The following is a 25,810-nucleotide window of genomic DNA, read 5'->3' as shown; positions in this document are numbered from 1 at the left end:
CATAGGGGAAAGAGGCTGAGTGTACTTGAGAGACTTGGATTCTTCTGTCTTGGCAGGAATGTGGTAGTGAGGAACGCAGGAGCTGAGGTGCAGCTCTATGTCCAGTGAGAGGTGACATGCATGCAAACGATATTACAAATCATCACAGCTTCTCTTTGTGGCAAGGGTCTGAGAACTTTCCCAAGAGAGCTCAGCATTTGATGGCAGTACTGTCTATAGTCCCAGGCAAGAGAGGTCTTAGGTTTTTGAGAGTCCACAGGATGAAGAGTTGGTGGACCTACATGATATGCCCACCTGGATCCTGCACTACCCCTTCTAGAACATGTTCCGGTTACAAAGGATGCCCAGATATTGTGCTCAGATGGCTTCAAGGCTTCTTCAGGGAATTGCACTGGTTTTGCCTGATATCTGTTGTCTTAAAAGGTTAACCTCTGGACTAACGTATGCACTCCTAGGCATGAGTGATGACCAGCGGATGGCTATTTTTGTGAGTAGATGGCTATTTTGTGTGTGTAGCTTTTGGATATGCAGGCTGGGGTGCTCACACATCTATAAGCAAAGTCTTTGTGGTTTGGGACAGATCTGGGCGTGGGAAGAGAAGGTGACAGTCCAGGAACTAGGGAGTGGCTCTGCCCACACTGCTGTGTTCTAGCACAGAAATCCAAAGAGTCTGAGAATTTAAATTTGAACCTGGACTTCCAGGTCTTTATGGTTACATATTTATTGATGTAGAAGAGAACATACTTTATTTCATAGTGTTTAGCTTAGTGTATAATCGACCTCTATTTATACTCTTGTGCTGATCCCACAAATGATAGACAGGTGTGCTTGATGAGAAACTTCAGTGAAGATCAGATCAGATGAGGAATTAGAAAAGTTCTGGAAACCTGGATGCTCTTAAGAAATCACACCTATTAATCCTTCTCCATTAACCTACTCCCAAAAGTTTCTGAATGTAGTTCAAGAATTGGGATATCTGGCGAGGACAGGGAGCCTGGATTCCCTTTACCCAATGGCAAGAATACAAAGCCTTTCCCTGCCAGCCTCTCTCCTGCCCCCAACCCTCTCATGTCCTCCAAGTCACAAGTGTCCTGCAGCTGCTGGGTTAGAGATGGGTGCAGTGCTGGGTGCTCTTGGCTCTGCTGGATGATGGACAAGTCCAATGACTTAACCATCCTGCTCATGGGATTCTCCTGAAACAGGCTCTTTCTTGCTCTGCTCTTTCTTTTCCAGAAAGTCGCATCCTTGGCTAAATGGACTTCCTTACTGGTGGCCTGTAGACCCCACAGCTCTCTCTTCACCTGTGCAGGGTCTGTGCTCCACTGTAGATCTGTTTTGGGCAAAGAATGTGTGCAACAGGTTGCCTCTGGGTTCGAATCCAGAGTTTGTGATGGTGTTTGCATTGTGGATATCCCCTGCTGTGTTTCCTCTTTATGGCAAAGGGCACATGGACCAGAAGAAGTGGGCAGCTTTGTGTCCCTGGTGGGAGGAACAGGATCTTCCTCTGAGCCTGGCCCAAACCCAAGGTCTTGTTGGAAGACCAGTTTATCTCCTCTCACTCTGTCCATCACTTCCCATACCACTTGGTCCAAACTGTTCTTTTTGGTGATATTATGGGGTGCTGATAGCCGGTCTCGGGGACATGTATACAGGCACATCTTGGAGATGGCTTTCCGGAGGCGCTCTCTGGGTGACTGAGGTTCAGGTTGTGGAGCCAGAATCTTGATGGATGGCACATCAGGGTTGCAGTTCCAGAACATGTGGGATGGTGTGAACTTTTGGATAGGTGTCTTAGACACATAGGAGTAGAGACAGAAGAAGGCATCAGCAGTGACGGCCAGTGTTTGCACCTGCTTAAACCTGCCTGGGCACAAGGGTTAAAGATGGTGAATCTGGGGGTCATCAGTAAATTATCCCTTGTATATCTTCCTTCAATAGCCTTCCCAAGGCTCAAAATTCAGAAAGAAGATGCCATATTTCCCAGCAGTGTTTCTCCCATTTAGATTTCTCACACCCAGGATCCCCCTTCTTCACTTTCTTGACTTCTTGATTCACCATCCTGAATAGATGATTTCCTTCAGCCCCAAAATTAATTCTGTATGGGATGAGGAGCTTTTCTGCATCCTGATTTAACATATCCTTTCTGATGTCAGTATATTCTAAACAATGGCTTCTAGTACTGTTTGCTTTAGATGACAAACATGACAAAAAAGGACAAAATCAACATCATTTTCTTAGTAACAAAACTTTAGGGTTCTAGAAGGCTTCTGGACAGCGACAAATTTGAAGAATGGCAATTATTAGCCAGTGGACTAGGGTACAGAAATTTAGATGGACTATATCATTTTTTTAAAAGTAAACGCTACACCCAATGTGGGGCTCCTATTCATGGACTATATCATTTTATTAGACCTTGCTTCACAAAGTGTGGTCCCTGGTCCAGAAGCATGGGCACTGCTTAGGAACCCGTTATAAATGTAGACTCTCAGACTGTATCTCAAGCATTTTAATAATCTCCTTTGGTAATTCATGCGCATATCCGTGTTTGAAAAGCACTGTGATAAACCATACGTCTATTACGGTGTAAAACTTCCAAAAGGCAAGAATCATGTTCCTCTTCTCTAGTCTGTTCTTCCAGAATTTAACATCTAATTATGTACTTGGCACTTAAAATAAATTCAATAAATTATCCTCTAATTTTAGTGTGCATAAGAATCATCTAAGGTTGTGAAAATACTCCAACTCAAAATCATTGTTGCAGCAGGTCGAACTCAGGAATGTAATTTTACCAAGATTATTTCAAGTTGAATCTGATGCAAAGACTCTGAAACAACACTGTCAGAAACACAATCATGTTGAGGATGTCACAGAATATAATTTGAAACATAATCTAACATATAGAGTCAAATAGAGGGGCACCTGGGTGGCTCAGCTGGTTAAGCATCTGACTCTTGATTTTGGCTCAGGTCATGATTTCATGGTTTGTGAGACTGAATTCCATGCCAGGCTCCTTTCTGACAGAACAGAGCCTGCTTGGGATTCTATCTCTCTCTCTCTCTCTCTCTCTCTCTCTCTCTGCCCCATCCCTGCTTGTGCTTGCTCTCTCTCTCTCTCTCTCTCTCTCTCTCTCAAAATAAATAAATAAATAAACATTAAAAAAAGAATCAAATAGAGTCTTTTATCCCTCATCCAGCTAGAGAAGTCCTCTCATATCTTTGCTTAGTATGGAATCAGGACAATTTAAATAATTGTTACCCTGGATGTGGTCTAAGGATTACACATAAGAATCCTGTGTGCTTGTTTAAAATAAATACTCCTGGGGCGCCTGAGTGGCTCGGTCGGTTAAGCATCCGACTTCGGCTCAGGTCATGATCTTGCAGTTCGTGAGTTCGAGCCCCGCGTCGGGCTCTGTGCTGACCGCTCGGAGCCTGGAGCCTGCTTCGGATTCTGTGTCTCCCTCTCTTTCTGTCCCTCCCCTGCTCATGCTCTGTCTCTCTCTGTCTCAAAAATAAATAAAACATTAAAATTTAAAAAATAAAATAAAATAAATACTCCTGAGCCTCTCCCTCTGTGGAAAAAAAAAAGCCTATGAATATGAATGTTTTATAAAGTCTCTGGACAATCTAACATATTTAACTTTGAGAACAATTGCCCTAAAGGGAAGTGATTTTAATACAGTGGCTATAAATGAGGAACGTTCTATTGTTCCAACTGATGAGAACAATTGCCCTAAAGGGAAGTGATTTTAATACAGTGGCTATAAATGAGGCATGTTCTATTGTTCCAACTGATGAGAACAATTGCCCTAAAGGGAAGTGATTTTAATACAGTGGCTATAAATGAGGAACATTCTTTCATTCCAACTGAGAAATAAAAATGGGGATAAGAGGTAAAAACATTGTTCTCATTTGATTCAGCTAAAGGAGAGAAGGCCTAAGAAAGTAATAGTGATATGAAGTGTCTTCAAGACTATTTCTTTAAGAGGGAGAGGCATACATCAAAATTCTCCACATCGAAAACAGCAGAAAGGAAATAGACACAAGAAACAAAGGGTCGGTGAAACTGACCAAGAGGAAGTAGCATCTAGAGCCACTGTTGTGAATGGCGGCGAAGTAGAGCGGGCCTATGGTAACACTCACTGGCCAGCATGAGGCAAGGGTCCTCCGTCTCAACCCTCCGCACCTGGGCCTTCAGGAAGAGCTGGAAATCAATGCCTTTGGCCTGAGAAGGGGTAGTGAAAAATCGGGCGGGAATCCGAGAATTGTCCTTGTGGTCCTCTTGGCCAAAGCCCAGACTGAAGAGGATGTCTTCTGCATCTTCTTGCACCTTGTCCAGAATCTCAGAGATGCTGAAAGGAGGGAGGTTCGGTAAATAGGGGCAACTCTGAGTTTCAAGGTCATCCAGAGTACCTAATAAAATTGTCAGAAGACTTACATACCTTCCTGATCCTTTCTCTAGCTTCCATTTTGACTTTGAGAAAAGCTTTCCCTTCCGTGAACCTACATTTTTGGTCTGAACATGGGAATTACAACCCAGCCCTGGTTTAAAAATCCAATTAGACTCTATCATAGTACTTTAAACATCACAGATGAATGAAAATTTGCTATGAGAGGGATATAAAAAATTGAAAACATCATAGATTTAAAGAAATCTTATGGTTATGGGTTATTAATCAGTCAGTTCCCACCTGCACATACTATGATTTCGCTGGCTTTTGCCAAATGCTTTGTGGCTTGCTACTCAACTTACCCTGATGGTTGTGTGGGACAACGAGGCACTGAGTGTGTAAGAAACACAAAACTCATTTTATCCTGACCCTGAGGTAAAAATTAACCAATGTTCAAAACCTGATTTTGTAGCACTATTTTTTTCAGGACAGAAACCCTGCATTACAGAAGATCAAGCATTCTCTGTCTCTCTCAGTGTGGCATTAACATGTCTCTACATCCAAAGCTGTGTACCACCAAGCTGGTGACACTAGAGCTCAATAACTATGCATTCCACATGAATAAGTCATGGGGATGAAAAGTACAGGATAGGGGATATAGTCGGTAATATTGTAACAACATTGTTATGGTGACAGATGGTTACCACACTTATCCTATCTTACACAGTGTAATGTGTAGAAGTGTTGAATCACTATGTTACACACATGAAACTAATATAATATTGTATGTCAAGCATATTTCAGTAAAAAAGTACAGATATCTGAGTCTCCAGAGATTCTGACTCAACTGAAGTGGGATGTGGCCAGGGTAGAGGCTTAGTGAGGACAAATCACTAAAGATAGGCACATGGCTAATAAATCTGAGAACTGGGTCTCAAATTCAAACCTTGACACCAAATTCCAAACACTTGTTATCACACTGCTTTGTTTTTCATAACTTTCCACCTTCAAGTTGTTTGTGTTTGTCTTTTGTTCACCCTACTTGACTGGAGCTCCTGGGGGCAAGCACTTTGCTTCACGTTTTCAAATTTCACATAGTCATTGCCCCATCTGCATAAGGGGATACAAAATTGCCTGAGTGAATCAATATTTAATTGCTTCATTCAATCAACAAATCAATCAATCAATGCATTTACCGTAAACAACTGCTATAAGTCTAGGAACTGTGGTGATACCCATACTACACCTCCTGGGGTACAAGTTCACCTCTGTTTGACACAGCATTCCAGCTCTGAGCCATGGATTCCTCTGCACTGCCCCCTGCCCGTTGTTCTTGAAGCAAATGTGGACATACTTCTCAAGTACGTGACTGCATAGAATCTCCAGTAAGGTATCCAAGAAAAAATGGGCAAGGGTTCTTGGTTCCATTCTCTTCTGCCTCTCCTCTTCCCCACTTGTACAACCCTGCCACACCTGGTATCTACCTTGAACTAGTCTTGTTGGTCCCACTGGTCATGCTGCTGGAAGCCAAACTGCAGCCAAGATCCAGTAGCTGGAAGGGCCGGGCTGTCTCCAGGAGACTCCTGCAGGGATAAGAGCTGATGTCACATGACTCTTGTCAGCAGTCTACATCCTGGTTCCAAGACGTGCTCTGCTGGGCATATTTACCCCCCTGCTGTGTACCTTCTACCGTCTACTGCACAAACTCAGTCTAGGGCCTCATTCCTGGTTGGAAAATCTCACCCTTTAGCTCTTTGTGTTTGATCTCTTTGCCTCTGACACCTACCCTAGTTCAGTAGCTCCTGACAGAGACATCATTCAGTCTGGGTGACCCTAACACTTACCTGGAGAAGACTTTGCCATTGGCGGCCAGCAGTGTGGCTGGGCAAGGAACAAAAAGGCAAAAAGAAAGTTAGAAGGGAAAATGAAAATCACCTATGCTGCCTCTCTGAACTTAAAACTCAGCCCCCTCCATTCCTCTCTGCCACTACTACAGGCTTGCTGAACCCCATGAACTCTGCTCTTCACGGGAGTATCTAAAGATCATCAAACATAGACCTGGAAGGGAGGCAGACATGGCAGAGAACAAGTGGCCCTAAGCCTCTGAACTTATAAAAACCATGACTGGTGTCTAGGCCAGAGTTTCTCTGTCCTGAGGAGGGTAACATCATTCAGCCTTCTAGGCTAGTGTTCCTTCCCCTCAGGGTGAGTCTCTACAGGTCCCGGGAGAACTGGTACATTGCAATACCTCCCTCCTTTATTTAAACCGTCATCTTCTTGCAGGCAATCTCTCTCTTATACCCAGTATTTAGTCTGCTTTACGCTTCCTATACAGATTCAATGATGTCTGGGCAGCCAATGTTATGGTGATTTTATACGTAACCTTCCCAGGAGCCAAATGAAAGCCCTCATGATGGACTGGTAGGCATCATGTGAGGTTGGTGAGGAAGTATGTCTGGACACATGATGCTTTATGAGTTTTACCTTACGTCATAACGAGACTGCTTTTTTTCCTACAGATAAGACCCCAGTGAATGGGTTTCTTTTTTCCACAGTTCTCCCTTTGCATTCTACCCTTTCATTTCTTAAGTATCTAATGTATAACCTCTTTTTGATTCCAACATCAGAGAGCTGTGCCACTTACCCTCTGCTCCTAGGGTCAAATCATCTTCGAAGCTGGTTCCATGGCTGAGGCACCCTGTGGAATAAGGCAAAGGTCACAGAAAACAGGCTTACACACACATGCACACACACACACACACACACACATTTATATACACGAACATCTATAAACACATAATCACATCAGACATCACATGTTTGCAAAACTCCCCCCAGCTATACATACACTACTTCAGAAATCACATTTGTATTTTGATTTAGAAAGACTGAAACAATCACCTGTAATTAACCTGTCTCCTATATCACATAGTCATGTACACGATCCTCTGTCAGGTAGTGAGCACACGGAGGTGTGTACTCACACTCACACGCATAAACACACACATCTTATAAAGCTCTTTTCCTGTAACGGTGGTTGGTAGCTGAACAACCACTAACAGAAGATAATCTTTGAGTACTAGTCAGCCTGTCAGCTGAGCCAACGCTTACTCTATCTTTTGGACCTCGTAGACTGCCTTGTGACTACTAATAGGTGTTTTATAGACAGTTAAAAGGCAGTCAGCATTCTTATATGTGCATATGTGTGTGCATGTATATATACTCTCTCTCTCTCTCTCTCTCTCTCTCACACACACACACACACAGCCATATCACTGTCCAGATAGAAGAATAATAGAAGAAAGAAGAGAGCCTATACTCACCACTGTAGCCTGACTGTCCTGTTTCCTCAAAAAACCCTTCTTCAGAGTACCTGAGGAGCAAAAATGAGGGTTGAAGCCACTACATTTTCCAAGGTGCTTTTCCTCAAATAAATCTCACAAGTTCATGTAATTTTCCAATGCGAACCAGCAGTACTTAACTGCCTTTATGTTGAAGAAAGCTAAGACAGAGTGGCTAGTTGACAAATTCGTAGAAGTAGTCAGGGGAAGTGGGACTAGGGTGCACTGTATTTTAGATTGTGCTGCTATTGTACTGACCACTCCGTCCAAAGTCAGCTCAGAAAGCGACAAGTCTGCAGTTGCTAGGTAAAACAGGAAAGAAAAAACAGAGAAACAAAACCAGAGAAATACATTTATAGTAGCAGTGCTTAGGGGTGCCATAATTTCCACATGACAGATACAAGTGTTGATAGTTTTCAACTTGTAGGAGGAGGTCAACTTGACTCCCCACACCCTCTTCCTTCTCTCTGAGCCATGATCATATCTCTCAGGAAGCAGCAGAAACTGCGTTTTGGTTAGAGATTCTGATTTTACATTTTGAGGTATGGTCTTATCAAACATTTACCATCTCCACAAGAGGGACAGACAGAAATCAGCATACTTGCTAGTGAGAAACAACTCAGTTTTACCAACCAGGAAGAATTCTGTGTCTGAAACAGGTGATTGCATTCCTGCTTCCTGGCTGCTGTGCTGTTCTCAGATATTACATAAGAGGATGTGGATACCTAGATATGTCCGCTTCCAAGGACTAATATGTTGTGAGTTTTACAGCGTTCATTTTCCTGAAAGTTTTTAAACGGGAAGTTGCACATGATGCTTTGAATCTAACCTCAGTATGTAATCACTCAGTGAAATGTTTAATTACTCATTAATGGTAATGAGTTTACTAACTGAACACCCATAGATCAAGTTGTGTTTGAGTTTTGCAAAATAAATCACTGCATATATAGACATCTTTTATTGGCACCTTCCTTTCAATAGTGGAAAATCAGTCATGTTTTCCAAAATCTGTATTTTTACGTCTTCATGAAAAAAAAAACTGCACATCAAGGTACATTATAAAATAATGTAATACACAAGCTAATTAAGGATGGTTAACTCTCATATGATTTCACTCATACGTGAAATTTAAGAAACAAAACAGATGAACATAAGGGAAGGGAAGGGAAGGAAAAATAAGATAAAAGTCAAACCGTAAGAGACTCTTAAATACAGAGAACAAACTGAGGGTTGCTGGAAGGCTAGTGGGGGGCGGGATGGGCTAAATGGGTGGTGGGCATTAAGGAAGGGACTTGTTGGGATGAGCACTGGGTATTATTTGTAAGTGATGAGCCACTAAATTCTACTCCTGAAACCTACACCACACGATATGTTAACTAACTTGAATTAAAATAAAAAAAAAAAAGAATGGGTAACTCTATAAATGTGCTTCTCTTCCTAACAGATGACACAAAAATATATTTTAATATAATATTATGAACATATATGTTAGTATATACACTATTAAAAATATCAGTATAAATTTATATTTACTATTACTACTAAAGAACCACAACATATAAAGTCAACTATTAGAATAGTGAGGTTGACTATTGCATTTAATGCTTGTGATGTAGCTACATGTAATGGAAGTATCAAAGCCCTCCAGAACTGGGAGACACCAAATCTCTATTGTAAAATGGACAAATCGTATGATAAATTAATGCTTCACAACGACAAAAAAGAATGAACATTTAACAGGAGACCTACCCTCAACAAACTTCGAAGCACACAATACTGCATTGTTAAAAATACTGCACTGTTAATATAGGTACTATGTTGTGTAGAGCTCTAAGACTCACTCATCTAGTGTAACTGAAACTTATACCTGTTGAGCTGTACTACAGTTATATTAAAAAGAAAAATTCAATTGATATGTATGCTATACTTCAATAAAATTTACTTTAAAAAATACCGCAGGTAAAATTTCTGGGGTGTCCAAGCACAACTCAGTGCTATTCACTAAATACGAGGTTTTGTTGGGTGTTCAGCCTACATGTCTCTTCTCTGGTTGTGCCCTGGCAGGCATGTTCATATTCTCTATATGAGGACCAGCCCAGGATGAGCTTTGGGACAGTAGGCTGTGTGTAGGTGGAATCTACTACAGAAGTACGGACATGAGTCTGGATCTACTGATTGACCCGAAGATGACTGAAAACTTCATGGCCATCACCCAAGTACCAGGCCTTTCGTGTATTAATTCTTAGGACATAAAACCCATGACTAGGAACTAGATCCGTAGCTGCTCCTCTCTGTCTTGCACTGAAAGATCCCTTTGCATCATCTCAAGTCTGAAATAGGAGAGCCAAGGTACTGTTTGTCTTGTATAGCGAGTTCCTAAGCAGAAGTAGGAGGGAGGATCGGATTGTGAAAAGAAGGATGTGACTCTTTTTAGCTTCTTCCAGCAATTTCCATAGATCTTGCCTGTGAGATTTAAGCTCAAGTCCACACAGATGATTTCTGGGCTCCCAACCCTACCTCTCATGATGCACAAGCAACACACTCATATCCTAGAAACCCCCCTGGGAGCTTTAAGAGGAGAAAGAAAAAGGAGAGGCATAGTTTGTGAAGATATACATGATCTAGACCTGCAGCAGAATGGTCTGCCACTGGATTCAATACACTGAGAGACACTGACACTAAATTACTCAGGAAGTTGGCAGGTTTTCCTGGAGAGCCTGTCAGAAAACAAAACCGTGTTGCTATCGGAGAATGTTTATTTGGCACTGGAAAGAAAATGGAAACCATAGAGCCTTGAAATAAAATTTGAGAAGTGCGGCCAAGCACCTGTCAACAGAGTGGACAGGTATCCGGTGAATATGGGCTCCTCGTTCATCTTGTCTCGTCTGTGGTCTTGGCAGCCTAAGAATTGAACACTGTGGTGACTCAGAAAGTCATATCTGGAATGCATTTTCCCTATCTTCTTCAATGTCTATTACCAAAATCAAGTGTTCTCTCGCTACCGTCAATCATCCTTAACCTTTAATTTTTCTAATTGTTTCATATAACTAAAAAGTATTACATTGTATTAGGGAGGATTCAAAAATAGATATAATTGGAAATATTTTATAAACCTAATAATTCCCCCTCCAGAGACAAATGTAGTTTTTTTAAGTTTATTTATTTATATTGAGAGAGAGAGAGAGAGAGAGAGTCAGAGAGAGGAGAGAGAGAGAACCCCAAGCAGGCTCTGCATTCTTGGCACAGAGCCCAGTGTGGGGCTTGAACTCATAAACCGTGAGATCATGAGCTGAGTCGAAATCAAGAGTCGAATGCTTAACTGACTGAGTCACCCAGGCACCCTGACAAATGTGTATTAAGAGATTTTCCTGTGGGCTTTTTAAAGTTTCACTATTAAAATTTTTTCAACAACATCAAAAGGTAAAGAAAAAATGACAGATACCTTGCACTTGCCACCCTACTTTCACACCTGTAAGCATTCTGTCATATTTGTTCCTGAACTCTCTTAATAAAAATAAAAATATAATATTAAAAATATAACTACAGCCTCATTTTACTCCCATTCCTTCCCAGAGGTGACCACTATCCTCGAGTTGGCATGTATCCCTTCTGCACATACTTTTCTGAGAAATAAAGAGATTTAGACAGATGCTAAGTATATAGGCAGGTCTATTTTGTGAAATTTTCAAGTAGCACAAAGCCCCTCCTTTATAAACCTCACCGCTCACGTATTATTACAGAGCATAAAGCATTTGTGCATATACTATATCATTTAAATCTCACAATAAACATTGAAACTTTATTATTATTCTAGGTCTCTACTTTCTAGGCAAGGAGTCTGAAATAGAAGAAGTGTTGATTGTTTTCTTACAGGTGGTTCCACAGATAGTTAGCACAACTTTTGGCTCAAATCCTGGAGCCTCTTTACTCACCAGACTATTTTTTTCAGCCCATGTTTTGTTTAGGGTTTATTTTTGTAAAATATGGGGGGGGGGGACGTAATTTCTGGAGTTTACAATCTTGTGTTTCTGTGAATTTATTCTTTCCAGCTGGAATGTAGTATGTTTTGAGTCAAGGAGCATATTTTAAACTACTTGGCCCCCTCTGAGGGCATTTAGACGATCAGACATTATCAGCAAATATGCTGTCAACAATTACTGATGAATTTAAATTGACTCAAGAATAGTTCATGATAGAAAGACCAGGAGCTGACTGGTTCTCCAGTAGGTATCAGGTGAGGCGTTCTAAATCCTAGGACAGTTGTGATGCACCAAAAAATGCCAGCATTCCTATTACCACCACCCCTTCAACTTTCTGAACTTTGAGGACCCTTTACTGACTTTGAAGTCAATGAATTGTGAACCAGATTAGGACAAGAAGGACAATATGTTTTGTAAACCACAAAACCACAAAATAAATCCCTCCTGGCATTACCTTCTGGGGCAGAATTGAAATAAATAACCTTAGATGATTCATTTCCTACCAAATAAGCAAGGATGGGTTTATTGATATGTTAACAGGTCCCCAGACTTTATAGATTGAAAGCCATATAAAGTTTGAAACATTCCTGAACGGGAACTAAGGAGCTGCATTCTCAGCATCATCACACAGAGGATCAGGATTAAGTAGGGCATAGAAGCTTTCCCTCTGGGTAGACTGAGCCTACTTAAAAGTAGGGTTAGGGTTAGGGTTAGGTACTGATGAGGTGTGGGGTCTCGTATTTTACTGTTTCCGAGGAGAGAGATACTGCATTTTGCCCTGAAGTACCTTCTCCAGTTCTGGTTTCAATGACTGGGGTAAACCGACAGCCTGTCTTCCTGTGTTCTGTAGTAGAAATTAACACAGTGATGAATTCCTATGATGATAAGAACAATGAGGTTTCTGAGAAATATCATATGATTTCACTCATATGTGGAATTTAGGAAACAAAACAGATGAACTTAGGGGAAGGGAAGGAAAATAAGATAAAAAGAGAGGGAGTCAAACCATATGAGACTCTTAAATACAGAGAACAAACTGAGGGTTGCTGGAGGGTTGGTGGGTGGGGGTATGGGCTAGATGGGTGATGGGCATTAAGGAGGGCATTTGTTGAGATGAGCATTGGGTGTGATATGTAAGTGATGAATCAGTGGGTTCTACTCCAGAAACCAATACTGCACTGCATGTGAACTAACTTGATTTTAAATAAGTTAAAAAAAAAAAACAAAGGACAATTGGGTTTCTAACTCCTGTTTTGTTATACAGTGTCAGACTTCAGTCTGAAGAAGAAGCAATGGAGGAGGGATCTGAAAAGCCCGGACAGTGCCCTTAACTGCAGATGTCCATGATTCTGGACTATAGACCGCATCCAGTCTGGATTTCCAGGCCTCCGCTCCTAACTTAGTCTCAGCCCAGAGCTGTGCTTCATTCATGGCCCACTCCCCACATTCGCCCCAAACCCTTGCAATCCACACCCCCACCCCGGCCATTTCCACCTCACATCTAACCATGAAGCCCAGTCAAACCCGTTTCGCTGTCTCTGAGCTCCCAAGAGTCAGGGCCTGTTCGCAGATTTAGCCATCCACCCCACTCACTGTCACCGCCCGTCTGGCACTTACCCGCAGTCCTGTAGCCAGTCTTCAATCTTACTGATCGGATTCCCTGGAAATAGCAGAGAGCAGATCGCCGTGAGAGCTAAAGGAGGCCAGGCTTCCTCCCTGCAACTCAGCCTGTTCTGCAAGTTTGTCCTTATGTAAGCCGTACCATGACCCCTTTCCCCCCACAAAGCTTTTCTGTAAGAGATGAGAGAATTCTCCCATGTATAAAAATAGTGGGTGTTTCTTCTCTCTCTGCTTCCCGCCCCCTTCTGCCTGGATTGTGGAAAATGCCCAGGATGGCAGGCCCACGGCTCCCTTTTCCTCAAGGTTTGGGAACAGGGGTGGATTCTTCTCTAACAAAATTTAAAAAATAATAATAATAAAAAGAAAAAGACAACAAAAAAATCAGAATTTTGTGCTTACACTTTTGTTTTCTGCCAAATAAGCAAGGATGGATTTATTTATATAAAAGTTTTTTTGTTTTTTTTTTAACTCTTAGGTCTACAGTCTCATTTGAACCTCTAAGAAGCTGTGAGAGGCACATAGAAAACGTACTACCACGACTTGAGGTATGACCACTTCAATCAGACAAACACGCCTGTGAGAGGTAAGTGACTAGCCAAAGGTCACACAGCTCCCTAGCAGCGGAGTTGAAGTCAGAGTCTCAGCATCCACTTGAGTGTAACCTTGTTGCACAGACAAAATAAAAATGCCCCAAAGCATTCAAGAGAACCCTGACCTCAGGCCCTTATAGCCCGGGATGATGCAACAATGTGCTTTCTTTTTCCTCATCTTATGCCTATCTCTCTCTCTCTCCCACAATCTATATCTTGTATCATTTCACTCTTCTTCCTTTAAACTCATTAAACCCATCAAAATGAGCCTCCCTGAAGGCCTAGCCTCACCCAGGAAACCACTGCCCACGCTCTGCAGACCTGTGCCCGTGGGCACATTTTCCCCAGCACCAGGCGATGTGGAAGTCTATTTGTGGTCTAACTGCCTCTTACCTTCCTGGAAAACGTCATCCAGGCTGGAAGGCTCAGGATCTGAGACATCTTGCAGGACAGCCCCGGCCTCCTCTTCCAAGACCTGGGTCTGCCAGTGGCGGCTCTGCCGGAGCCGGGCCCGCCGCTTCTCCCAGGACGTGGGGCTCAGCACAGAGCCCTCCATGGCCCTGGCTCAGACTTCAGGGCCTCCCGCCACGTAATGCTGTTCTTCTGAGAGCTGAAACACAGTGATAGCCCCCTCATTGTCCATTCAGAAGCCACCCCAGGGTTGCCCCACAACTCCCCAGCTCTGCATCAAGGAGCATGACCTCTGTGCCCATCCAGGAAGAGGGAAGAGATGTCCAGCCCTTCCTCTGTCTTCCAAAAGAAAAAAAAAAATGTTCTGAAATATACCAGGGCAAGTCTTTCAAATCAGCAAATCTGGCAATTTCGAACATCTTATGATGTAAAGGACATTGAGAAAGTTCTTCTAACATAAAAGAACTGCTACTTCTCATGAAAGTTGACATACTATATTAAAAAACAACTTTTGGGGGCATATAGGTGGCTCAGTCAGTTGAGTGTCTGACTCTTAACTTTGGCTCACGTCATAATCCCAGGGTTGTGGGATCTGTGCTGAGTGAGGAGCTTGGTTAAGATTTTCTCTCTCTCTCTCTCTCACTCTCTCTCCCTCTGCCCCTCTCCCCTGCTGGTGTGCGTGCTCTCTGTGTAAAACAAAACAAAACAAAACAAAACAAAACAAAACAAAATAAAACAAAACAAAATAAACTTTCTCTAATCCTTAATGATGTTGCCTCTCAGAAGCTTCCATTAAAATTAGAATATCTTTAGGGGTGCCTGGGTGGCTCAGTCGGTTGGGCATCTGACTTTGGCTCAAGTCATGATCTCACGGTTTGTGAGTTCGAGCCCTGCGTCGGGCTCTGTGCTGACAGCTCAGAGCCTGGAGCTTGCTTCACTTCTGTGTCTCCTTCTCTCGCTGCCCCTCCCCCACTTGCACTCTGTCTCTCTCTGTCTCTCAAAAATAGATAAATGTTAAAATAATTAGAATATCTTTACATTTGCAATGTATACAATTCACTTTATTTGATCTTCATAGAGATGCATGAAGAATTTCCAGGTCTGAAAGGTTAAACAACTTTTTCTAAGGTGCCACAGCCAAGATGTCACTCCAGCTACAGTCATTCTGAGTTTGTTGTTTGTTTTGTTTCGTTTCCTGTTTTATGTATTAGGGATCCGCATAAGATTTCTCTTGGAAAAGAATTCCCATAATACAAACAACAAGGAGATGTGGCCTTATGCAATTAGCAGTCACAACCTCCAGGATCATTACTTTCTGATTTGTCAACCTCGGTTTCTCCATAGCTATGAGTTAACGCCTTGGTTCATCAATGCATTTATATATTTTTTTCTTTTTTCTTTGTTTTTAGTTTTTATTTTAGAGAGGCAGGGGGTGGGGGGGAGGGAGAGGGAGAGAGAATACTAAGCAGGCTCCACGCTGACGTGGGGCTCAGCCCCACAGCTGTTGAGACCATGACCTGAGCCAAAGTCGAATCAGAGGTTCAACCGACTGAGCCATCCAGGTGCCCCAATGCATTCATATTTCATTTAACACTGCCCACTCAACATCTCTTGTGTTCCTCCCAAAGATGCATTCTGATGGCACTAGCCACTTATTCAAAGAGGAAGAAGGAGGGGAAAAAATCACTCAGCTGTCCAAATAGAGCTTACAAAGCCTTGAGGCTGATGTACCTAGAGGTACATTCACTGGCTTATACTCTGTCCTACCTCTTCCCTCCTGCTACTCTCACTCAGCCCGTACGGTGAACAAGTAGAAGTGGGACCAGAGCTCTTCGGGGTCTCATCCGTCTCCTCCCCAGAGCTGCCACCAACAGCTTCTTCTTCATCGCTGTGCTTTTAATTGTTCGAGCAAGGGAGGGGTGCCTGGGTGGTTCAGTCCACTGAGTGTCCAACTTTGGCTCAGGTCATGACCTCACAGTCCGTGAGTTCCAGCCCCACGTCAGTCTCTGTGCTGACAGCTCAGAGCCTGGAGCCTGCTTGGGATTCTGTGTCTCCCTCTCTCTCTGCCCCTTCCCTGCTCATGCTCTGCCTGTCTCTCTCTCTCTTTCAAAAAATAAATAAACATTAAAAAATTTTTTTTAATTGTTGGAGCAAAGGAAAACAACAGAAAAAGAATAAGAATGCCAGTTTCCTTAGACTTCTTATTCTTCAAGGACTTAAAAATAAGATCATTAGGGAGGTATTCAACAATTTAGGCCCTAAAACAGCTATTTTTGAGAAGAACATCAGGATCATAAGATGCCTTCCTAGGGCAATGAAATTGTTTTGGATGCCTCTGCTTGCTACAGACAAAACATATCCAGAGACAAAGAATACATAGTTACTGTTGTCTGAGCTAAATTCTTTCACTTCGTGTCCAGCCCAACAGCAAAAATATCCTCCAAGGAGAGACAGCAGCCGGCACTTTGAGAAGTTGTTAACCCAGAGCACCCGGCTCTTCATCCACTGTTTGTGCCTTTTAAGGCAAATTAAATGAATAAATTAAGCTTGTGACGCAGAGAAGCCACAAAGAGGCGGTGCAGAAAAAAACTTGTCCTTTAGACAGAGATGCTGTGAGGTGATAAAAAGGAGGATGAAATTACCACTAGGAAGAACTGAGGAAAAGAGTCTAAAAAGCTTTGACTGGGGTTTATTTACCAAGTTCTTCACCTTCAAAATATTGAATAGGTTGGTGTTAGTTGGTCCAAAGAAGAAAACATCAAAGGCTGACTTGCCTACTGTCTTTAATTCCCAGAGTAATTGGACCTCATCTCAAACACAAGAATTCTTCAGCTCACAAAGGAGAGGTTTTTTTTGGCGATGAGGGGGATTTAAAAGGAAGGCAGCAGGGCAGGAAAAAAGGAGGGGAGGAAGAAGTGAAGAAAGGAAGAAAGAAAGGAAGGAGGGAAGGAAGGAAGGAGGGAAGGGAAGAGGGAGAGAGGGAGGGAGGAAAGGAGAAGAAGGAGGGAGGAGAGGAAAGAGGGAGGGAGGAGAAAAAGGAGGGAAGGAAAGAAGGAAAGAAAGAATATATGACTCCCACACTTTACTCTGCCACTTGCTAGTGGTATGACCTTGGAAATTTCAGTCCATTTCTCTGTTCTCAGTTGCTCAACTGGGACATTATGCTCTAAAATTTGATGCTTCTCATACCATAAATTTGTGATGTGTCATTTTACAGTTAAACCCCTATAAGGCCAGCAGAGTGTCCGAATCTCACCAGTGGAGATGGTAGATAGACGCCTCTACTTGGGTTTCAACATCTTCTGTGATAGGAATTCTATTCTACATTCCTCCACATCTTGGAAAATATATTACACGCATATAGGCTAAGTTCCTCTTTGCCTCCTGAAAATGCTTATCTCCTTTTAAACCCTACACTTTTGTCATGTTCTTTCCCCTCTCCATCTGCCTCTTCCTCAGCCTTTGACATACTTCACTTGCAAAGCCCACTCTTAACCAACCTTCTTCATGAAGTCAGACCCGGGTTCTATAGCCTACAATAGTCACCTTCACGGATTTCCTTCCCTGCCCATTTTTTCTTCTTAGCCTTATCACTAACATAGTTGATATTTTATTTGTTAATCCTATTTATTGTTTGCTCTTCTGACTGGAATATAAACTCCACAAGGACAGAGATTTTGTCTGGGTTGTTCACTGCTGTATCCCTAATGCATAAAACCGAGAGGAATTCATTGTAGTTACTTAGGAAATACTTATTCTCTAAACGAATGAATGTTCAGTAGGTGACTATTCCCCAAAGGAGCCCATTGCTTTACAGATTCATCATAACCTAAGAGACCTATGTAGGGAGATCAGCTTCCAAAGGGTTAACAATGAACTTATAACTGTGTGCTACTAAGCATGTAACAATGTTTCCATCTTCAAGTTGGGAGAAAAGAGATGAATTTGAGAGTCTAAGACTTGTTTCTGTTCTAGGAGCTCCTATAATTATGAAAAGAAGTTGTAATTTCTTAACTATTCCTTTCTGTTTTAAGTTTATTATTATTATTATTTTTAGTAATCTCTACACCTAATGTGGGTCTCGAACTCCTGACCATGAGATTAAGGGTCCCATGCTCTTGCGACTGAGCCAGCCAGGCACCCCTTCTTAACTATTCCTATTTGCTCTTCTGTCCTATGCACAAAGGTTTTACTCAGTGTAAATACCTACGGGAGAAAGCCCATGGAAACAGAATCTGCAATGAATAAGTGTTCCAAAGAAGGGCTTATAAATAAATGACCATTATGGTTACAGCAACAGAAAGGCTAGACAAGTTAAGGTCTCTACCACCCACTGAGAATGACAGCCATTTTTGGAACAATTTGTGCGAGAATGGAATACTTTCTTCACCTGGGGAAGCGACACGGTTTCAAGTCTGAAAGAAAGGATGCCAGCCGTATCTAAGCTAATCTCAACCTTGGCAAACTGGTCACGGGCTCAGAGAATTGAGCAATTCTCCCAATCTCTGCCACAGAGACCTGTTCACGGGTGTTATGTGGGAGCGAGAAGCTCAGCGATGTTATGAGGGAGGGAGGGATAGAACTGTCTAGTTAGCGGTTGCAGGGAGGAAGCTGTGCTGCTGAGAGGTAGGAAACTGAGTATTCTTTGTGGGAATCTGGAGGAAGTGGCACATGATATCAGAGAAGCACATCAGCAGTGACAAGTGTTAGAAAGAATTGAAGGATGGATGGGTGCACGCAGCGGTCGAAATGGCACCTTTGAAGGCCTTGGGACCTCATGTAAGAGAGGGAAGGGTGTGGAGCTATTTCCTTCAGACAAGTTACACAAACACACCCACATGTGCCACAGAGTGTGGTGCAGTGTAAAGAGTGTTGACCGGGAGGAATCGGGAGACGTGGACATTCTTTCAAACTTTTTGTCCGATCCATTGACGTCTGGCAAGCCAATTACATTCTTTCCTTGGGGAGCAGTTTCATCCTCTTGAAAATGAATTGGTGGGATTCGATGTTGTGTACATTTACCTTCGAGACCAATGTATACGAATTTATTTGAGTTGGGTTTCAAATACCTGTATGGCTACTATCTGTAAAAGCAAATGCCTTTGTATCATTTTCCCCGTACGCATTAGGAAATGGTCCAGCGGCCTCTGGTGTTACTTCCCACTTGGCAGATTCCTTTTTAAGGTGGCCCTGGCTTATGAGGTTCCTACACTTCCAACTTTCATTGACCCAGGAAAGCGGTGAGTCTTGAGTCTTTGAACGAGGGAAGCTGAGAAGGAACCCAAATGAGCGTGATTCCATTAGGTGTTACTGCCCTTTTTTCAACTTTTCCACTTCTTTTTCTTTGGCTTATGCTGTGTCATCCACAGCATATTCTATCCAGACAAATTCTGTCTACACTTTGAAGGCTGATTCAAGTCATTGCTTCTCTTACCTGCCTCTAGCAACTGCCACATGTGCCTCTACCACACCCAGCAAGAGGTACATGGTCACCCATCGGTCGTTATGTGTCACTCCTCATCAACCCTCCCCCAAGCCCCAACTCAGACACGGCATCGTACCTTTGCAACAGGAAGAGCTCAGCAAATGCTGTACCTGCAGAGACGTGAGAATCAGACTGGCGCTGAGAAACTACCCTCGTTTAGTAGGTGTTACGGGACAGGTGCTCCTGACTTTCCACAAGGTCCCAAATCCTAATGTATATATATATTTTATACCTTGTAGAGAAGAGGAAAGAGGCTTGGGGCATAGTCATGCTGATCCTTTGTTGATGGAACGTAGGGGTCACATGGGTTTGACCAAAATTTTGCAACACTTGAATTACCAAATTCTTCTATATTTAAAAAATTATTTTTCCAGAGTGTTCCATTCTAAGTTTCCATTCCTTGGTCAGAGGTTCCTTTTGGAATCTGATTGTTATCTTTCTTGATGCTGGTTTATATTACAAAATTGTACTTAATCTAACTTCTATGAGGAAGGAAGTCCTAGCTTGCTGGTACTTTTCCCTGATGTTCCTACGAACTGCCCGCCCCCTCAACCCAAAAAATTCCACACTACTTCTGTTGCTATTTACCTGAATTACCCCTTAAAAGCCTTATTTCGCCCTTCTGCTCTCATTTCCAGCCCTTTGCCCTTTCCTCTTTTCTCCAGTTCTCTAAAGGTTCACTCCCCAAATATTTCTCCACAACCTGTCCAATGTTCTGGAATCTGACTACAACAAATAGAGTAGGAGGGAATTCTCTTTGTTCTGAGGATGTTATAGTTAAAAGTAGAAATTTCAGCTGATAGGATGGAAATTAGACAAAAGAAGATTCAGGAAATAAGAGCTTTGAAATGAATATCTTCTAATGAAAATCATCAGCAGAAGCAGAGAGTTTAGTATCAGGAGAAAACCTTTGTAGTTCTGTCATTATTACTACACTGAGAACATCATATACCTCAAGTATGTTTTTCTAAGGGATGTAGTCAGATTCGCTACATGGGTAAGTCAAAGTGATAGGTGCTAATAATAACTGGGATGTGTAGAGTACCTTATATTTATCCATAAGATCTTCCTGTAAACACTATCACTTAATCAAGACAATCACCTTTGAGCTAATTACTGTTATGTGAAACTCAGGAAGATATGTGACTTACCCAGGGTCATATATTTAGGATCTTGTAATGCTGAGATTTAAACTCAGGTTGGTCTGACTCTAGTTGTGTGGTCTTTCCATTAATTACAGAACAGGAAAATAACCTAATATCACCACCCAAGTATCAGTGGTACATGTAATTTGGGATAAAAGAAGGGAGAAACTATTTTTGTAAATTATCCATTTCACATGCTATATAAACTCTCTACTTTATAGCCCGGTATAGAAGAGACAGTGTAAACCAAAATAAATTTATCCTTGGCTTTGTGACAGTCTTCGTGAAGGAAGTGTTGCTTCATTTGGTTATTAGCATAGTTTTCCTTCTGAACTCCAACTAGATTATGATGCAGTTTTGCTTTTGTCAGGCTTACAGAGTGTTTCAGCAACGAGGGTCCAACTAGGTTCTAGTTGAGGGGAAAAGGGCTGCCTAGAATTGCACATTACTTTCGGATAGTTGGGTTGGTTATGGGCGCTCAGTGGCTTGAAGCAATTGATATTTATCATAACTTGGTATGGAACTATTTAAATATTAAAAAAAAATTTTAACATTTATTCATTATTGAGAGACAGAGAGAGACAGAGCACAAGCACGGGAGGGGCAGAGAGAGAGGGGGAGACACAAAATCCGAAGTAGGCTCCAGGCTCCCAGCTGTCGGCATGTAGTCCGACACGGGGCTCGAACCCACGAGCAAGGAGATCATGACCTGAGCTGAAGTCGGACACTCAACCAACTGAGCCACCCAGGTGCCCCTATTTAAATTTTTTTTTTTTTAATTTTGTTTTGAGAGAGAGCACAAGTGGGGAAGGGGCGGAGAGAGAAGGGGACAGAATATCTGAAGTGGGCTCTGTGCTGATACCAGCAAGTTTGATGCAGGGCTCGAACTCACCAGCTGTGAAATCATGACCTGAGCTGAAGTGGAACACTCAACCGACTGAGCCATCCAGGCACCCCGGAACTATTGAAATATTTTAACAATCATTATGGATCTAACATTTTGTACCTGTTAAATATCAGCTGTTTGCAGGTATCTCAAGGGGGTATTTTTAAGGGACCCAGTAAGGATGGCCAACTTTTGAGAAGGAAAACTGTAGAAAGAGCAAGAGCCTTGGAATCAGAATAAACCTTGTTTGGAATCACAGTTCTATCTCCCTACTGCATATGTAAATGGTAACTTACCTGTCCCCTCTAAACCTAAGTTTCTTCATAAGTAAAACAGGTAACATACAACTAGTTGAGCTCTAGGGAGCTAATATCAGGTAATGTATGTTAAGTCCCTGATGTATAAGGGAGGTGCTTCATAAAGGATAGCAGTTATTATTATTAATCTTCCCTCAGTCTAAACCATTCACTAAAGTTGGGACATTTCCAGGAATAAGAAGGAAGAAAGAGTGAGAAACATGATACAGTAGTGTGTGTAAAATCCATATGGTGAAAGAGGGGTGTTGCTGTTAAGCAGAAATGAAACATAAACACTAAGTAGGTCCTTCCTTCTTACTTAATGCCCAAAGGGACCAGAGAGACCATTTAATCCCAGTCAGTCATTTTGAAAAAGAGGAGTGGGGAGGGAGGGAGAGAGGGAGAAAGATAGGGAGACGGAAGGAGACAATGAGACAGGGAGAGAGAGAGAGAGAGAGAGGCTTATCTGAACTCACATAAAATATGGTGGTTATAAGTGGGACTCAAAGTTCCCAAGTTCGGAGCCCCAAGTATACGCTTTTTCCTTTACATCACACAGCCTTCCTCATGCCACTCTGGTTTCCACTCTGGGGCTCCTCCCAGGGACATGTATCAGACAGACCTCTCTTCTCTTCTGTCTGTATCGTGCCTACACCCAACCAGGGCCTATAAACCGGGACTAAGAGTGAAAACAAGCGTGGGAAGAGATAAGGAGGAAACAGAGTTTCCATGATGAGGCCCACAAGACCTTCTGCATCTCATTCGCATTTACAGCCAAGATACACACATATCACCCCCATTGCAAAGGCCTGTGGGAAATCCCAGGACAGCCATTTCTCTGTTTATAGATAGGACAATCTCCACCTCAAACCAGGTTGACTGCACCCCATTCAACACGCCCCCAACCTGCCCTATGCTCTCACGTTCCTTCACAGGTAGGAAATACATTCCTAATTTCTAGTTATCTTCCATGCCACCGCAGTTGGGAAGATCTTCAGAGCAAACATTACCCTGAGTATAGCCTTTAAGCATTGGGAGACGTCTGTGGTCTAAAGCAGCAGTTCAATCTATTTCAGGGAAAAGGGGGATGTTGTTTGACAATTCCAAGAAAAATTCCAGTTAATCAATATAACTATTTTACCCTCCTCTTTCACCACCTTTCTCCCCCAAATAATTTCAGCTGAATCAATACTGAAAGAAGACCACCAGAGACCACTTTCTCTCTCCTTCCCTTTCTTCCCTACGTCCACTTCCACAGTGTGAATGAGTTCCATGGAAGGCTTGTCAAGTACCACAGGAAACATTAAAGTTATACATTTGGAAAAGAGTCATTCGGTGCTCTCGGTGTTGGGAGATACTAATTTTTTTTCACCTGGATGGGCTCTAAAGCTAGCAGGACTAAGAAACATCTGTTCATCTGTCCTGGTGTGTAGATAGCTCAGTCTAGAGACAGAAGTGAGGGTGAGCAGCTTTCTTGGCATGTCTTTAATTCTTCATCCCTGTTTCCATGGTAATGCAGCTCTTTCCCTCATGGGCTCATTTTTATTCTCCCCTCTTATTTTTCACATATCTACACCCTCTCTTCTCAAAATCTATGTTTAAGCAATTCTGTGTTAGGCTTGGGTGTGGGCAGGGCACAAAGCACAGTGGGTACCAGAATACCCACTTCAATTTTGCCCTGCAGGTGGAAAACAGTTGTCAATTATCAAGTGGCAATAAATGTCTGATCTTTTCTCCTTACTGTAGCCTAGAGTGGGCCCACGAGTCATGATCTAAGCTGAGACCAAACCTCCTCTCCATTCTCCATTAGAATGAGAGTCATAAACCCTGAGCTAAAAATGACTGTTCTGATTCCTGTGGCCACTATGTAATGTTTAATCCCAAGGCTCCATCCCCCTTTCAAGGGCCAGGGAGTAGTGATGAAAGGTTATTAAGATGGCTTTAAACTCCCTGGGGTGTCCATGAATAAGAAATCATTTGTTAGATCTCTTTCTATCCCTCTTGTTACACCTTCTGCTTGTTAACCCCGATAGTATTCTAGTAGAGAGAAAGAGAGAGAGAATAAACCTGGCTTACCTTCCTCCTAATAATGCATCCTGTTACAGGATAATCATGCCAGATCTTTGGCTCCAATCACTCAAGCCTAACAACCCTTAAGTCTGTAAGCTTGGACACACAAGTTGAAAGCCTCCAACCTCCAACCTCCAACCTCCTATCCTCGGCCTCCCACATACTGTCTAAAAAGTCCCCTTGCCTAGACAGGCAGTCATTTGTGATAGACAGAGTCACCAGTACTCATAAATCCTCATGATCTTATCAAACCATTTCTGTGGGGCTCTTTTCTCTTGTCCTTGTTCTATGTTGGGGACCCGCCTCTTCGCCACCCACTGGAAAGTGCAGGAGCATAGCGGGGGCCTGGGAAAACCCCAGTGCAAGGATCTTTCCACTCCTTTACCTTCCCCCAAACTCATGTAGGGAGTGACATGCTCAGCTTGGCTGCCTATAAGACAAAGGGTGCTGGAGGATCACAGACCACCCCCCATCCCAGATGAGGTAAGTCATGGAGCACAGACCCCCCATCCCAGATAAGGTAAGTCATTAAGTGGTCAACATATCCACAGATCCATCTCTGAGATGGACAGTCTGGAAAACAACCCTCACAGGTGGTTATCTTTCTAGAACCTTCCCATTGAATTGGCCTGGCATTGTCCGATGGTGTGAATTCTCCCTCGTATCTAATCCCCGTATATCTTGCTACAGTTTATCTCTTCACCAGCTTTCTTCTGCAGCTTCTGAGGAAAGTAGTTACATCTGCAAAAGCAACATTAATTTCAGCTAGAGATTCCCACTTGTTCACCATTATGGGAGCTGGAATGGAACCTACAGGGAAGTTGAGAAACTCTTCTCCTTGAGAACCTTTCAAAGTAAGGATCAGATTGGAATTACAGCACGAGGGAGTACAGCAAGACACAGAGAGGGACTTCCCAGGTGAGAAAGGTAAAAAAATTCTTAAATATTACTTCAGGCCATCAGAAGAACCCATGTTTTGTGACCCGACACAGAGTACCTTTCTGGGAATAGGAGGAAGGAAGAAAAAAAAAAAAAAAGGGACGTTTTGTTCCGCGAGGTAGTGATGAATTTTTTAAGGTTGAAGTCGAGAATGTGGGAAATTTGCTCCTGACTTTTCCCTTTTCTTGGCAATGTGATTTCTCTCCTACCTGCTTCCTATCTCCCAGCACCATCCCAAATCAGTATCATCTTAAAATTGAGGTGGAAATTATACTCACCTGTCTGCTGGTAGAGAGCAGCGTGTGAGGCAAAGCGGTTGTCAAAGCCCGGCCAAGCCCTTCCCAGGTATGGGGACCTGAGTGAGGACAGTGACAAAGTATCATATTGTATGTTGTACCTTTCTCTCTGTCTTCATGAAATTGCTGTTGCCAGCTCAGAAAGGGGAAGCGGAAATGAGAAAACACACACACACACACACACACACACACACACAGTCCCCGCCTCCTACCCCAGCCACATCCTTTGCTCTAGCTCTGGAGACTGAAGAACAAAAGATCTGAAGTCACTGAGCTCACCACTAAGGAGCCCTTCCTGTCTGAGTGCTGCCTTGCTCTTTCCAAAACAAGAGATCTTTTCCTGTTAAGGGAAAGGCACAGCCTA

The 25,810-nt window shown here is 42.7% G+C and overlaps 1 protein-coding gene across 1 annotated transcript; it reads right to left on the bottom strand.

Moving 5' to 3' along the window:
• TESPA1 (thymocyte expressed, positive selection associated 1) lies at positions 1-25,585 on the bottom strand. The gene is made up of 9 exons (XM_019419643.2): positions 25,429-25,585; positions 14,312-14,528; positions 13,326-13,368; positions 7,711-7,760; positions 7,032-7,085; positions 6,232-6,268; positions 5,872-5,970; positions 4,140-4,348; positions 1-1,864 (listed from the first exon to the last, which is right to left on the bottom strand). Exons 2-9 carry the CDS (start codon positions 14,472-14,474, stop codon positions 915-917), a joined length of 1,605 nt encoding a protein of 534 aa, XP_019275188.2. The 5' UTR covers positions 14,475-14,528; positions 25,429-25,585; the 3' UTR covers positions 1-914.
• Positions 25,586-25,810: the final 225 nt, after the last annotated feature.

The sequence above is a fragment of the Panthera pardus genome, unplaced genomic scaffold (genome assembly GCF_024362965.1).
Source record: "Panthera pardus isolate Hobbes unplaced genomic scaffold, ASM2436296v1 HiC_scaffold_6, whole genome shotgun sequence".
Taxonomy (NCBI): domain Eukaryota; kingdom Metazoa; phylum Chordata; class Mammalia; order Carnivora; family Felidae; genus Panthera; species Panthera pardus.
The sequence above is the reverse complement of the archived record's forward strand: the minus strand, read 5'-3'. Positions and strand labels throughout refer to the sequence as shown.

Coding starts and splice junctions, on each gene's coding strand:
- TESPA1 (XM_019419643.2), bottom strand. CDS start 14,474: ATGGAGGGCTCTGTGCTGAGCCCCACGTCCTGGGAGAAGCGGCGGGCC. Junction 13,369..14,311: donor GGATGACGTTTTCCAGGAAG/GTAAGAGGCAGT, acceptor TGCTATTTCCAG/GGAATCCGATCAGTAAGATT. Junction 6,269..7,031: donor TTTGACCCTAGGAGCAGAGG/GTAAGTGGCACA, acceptor TTCCTTGCCCAG/CCACACTGCTGGCCGCCAAT.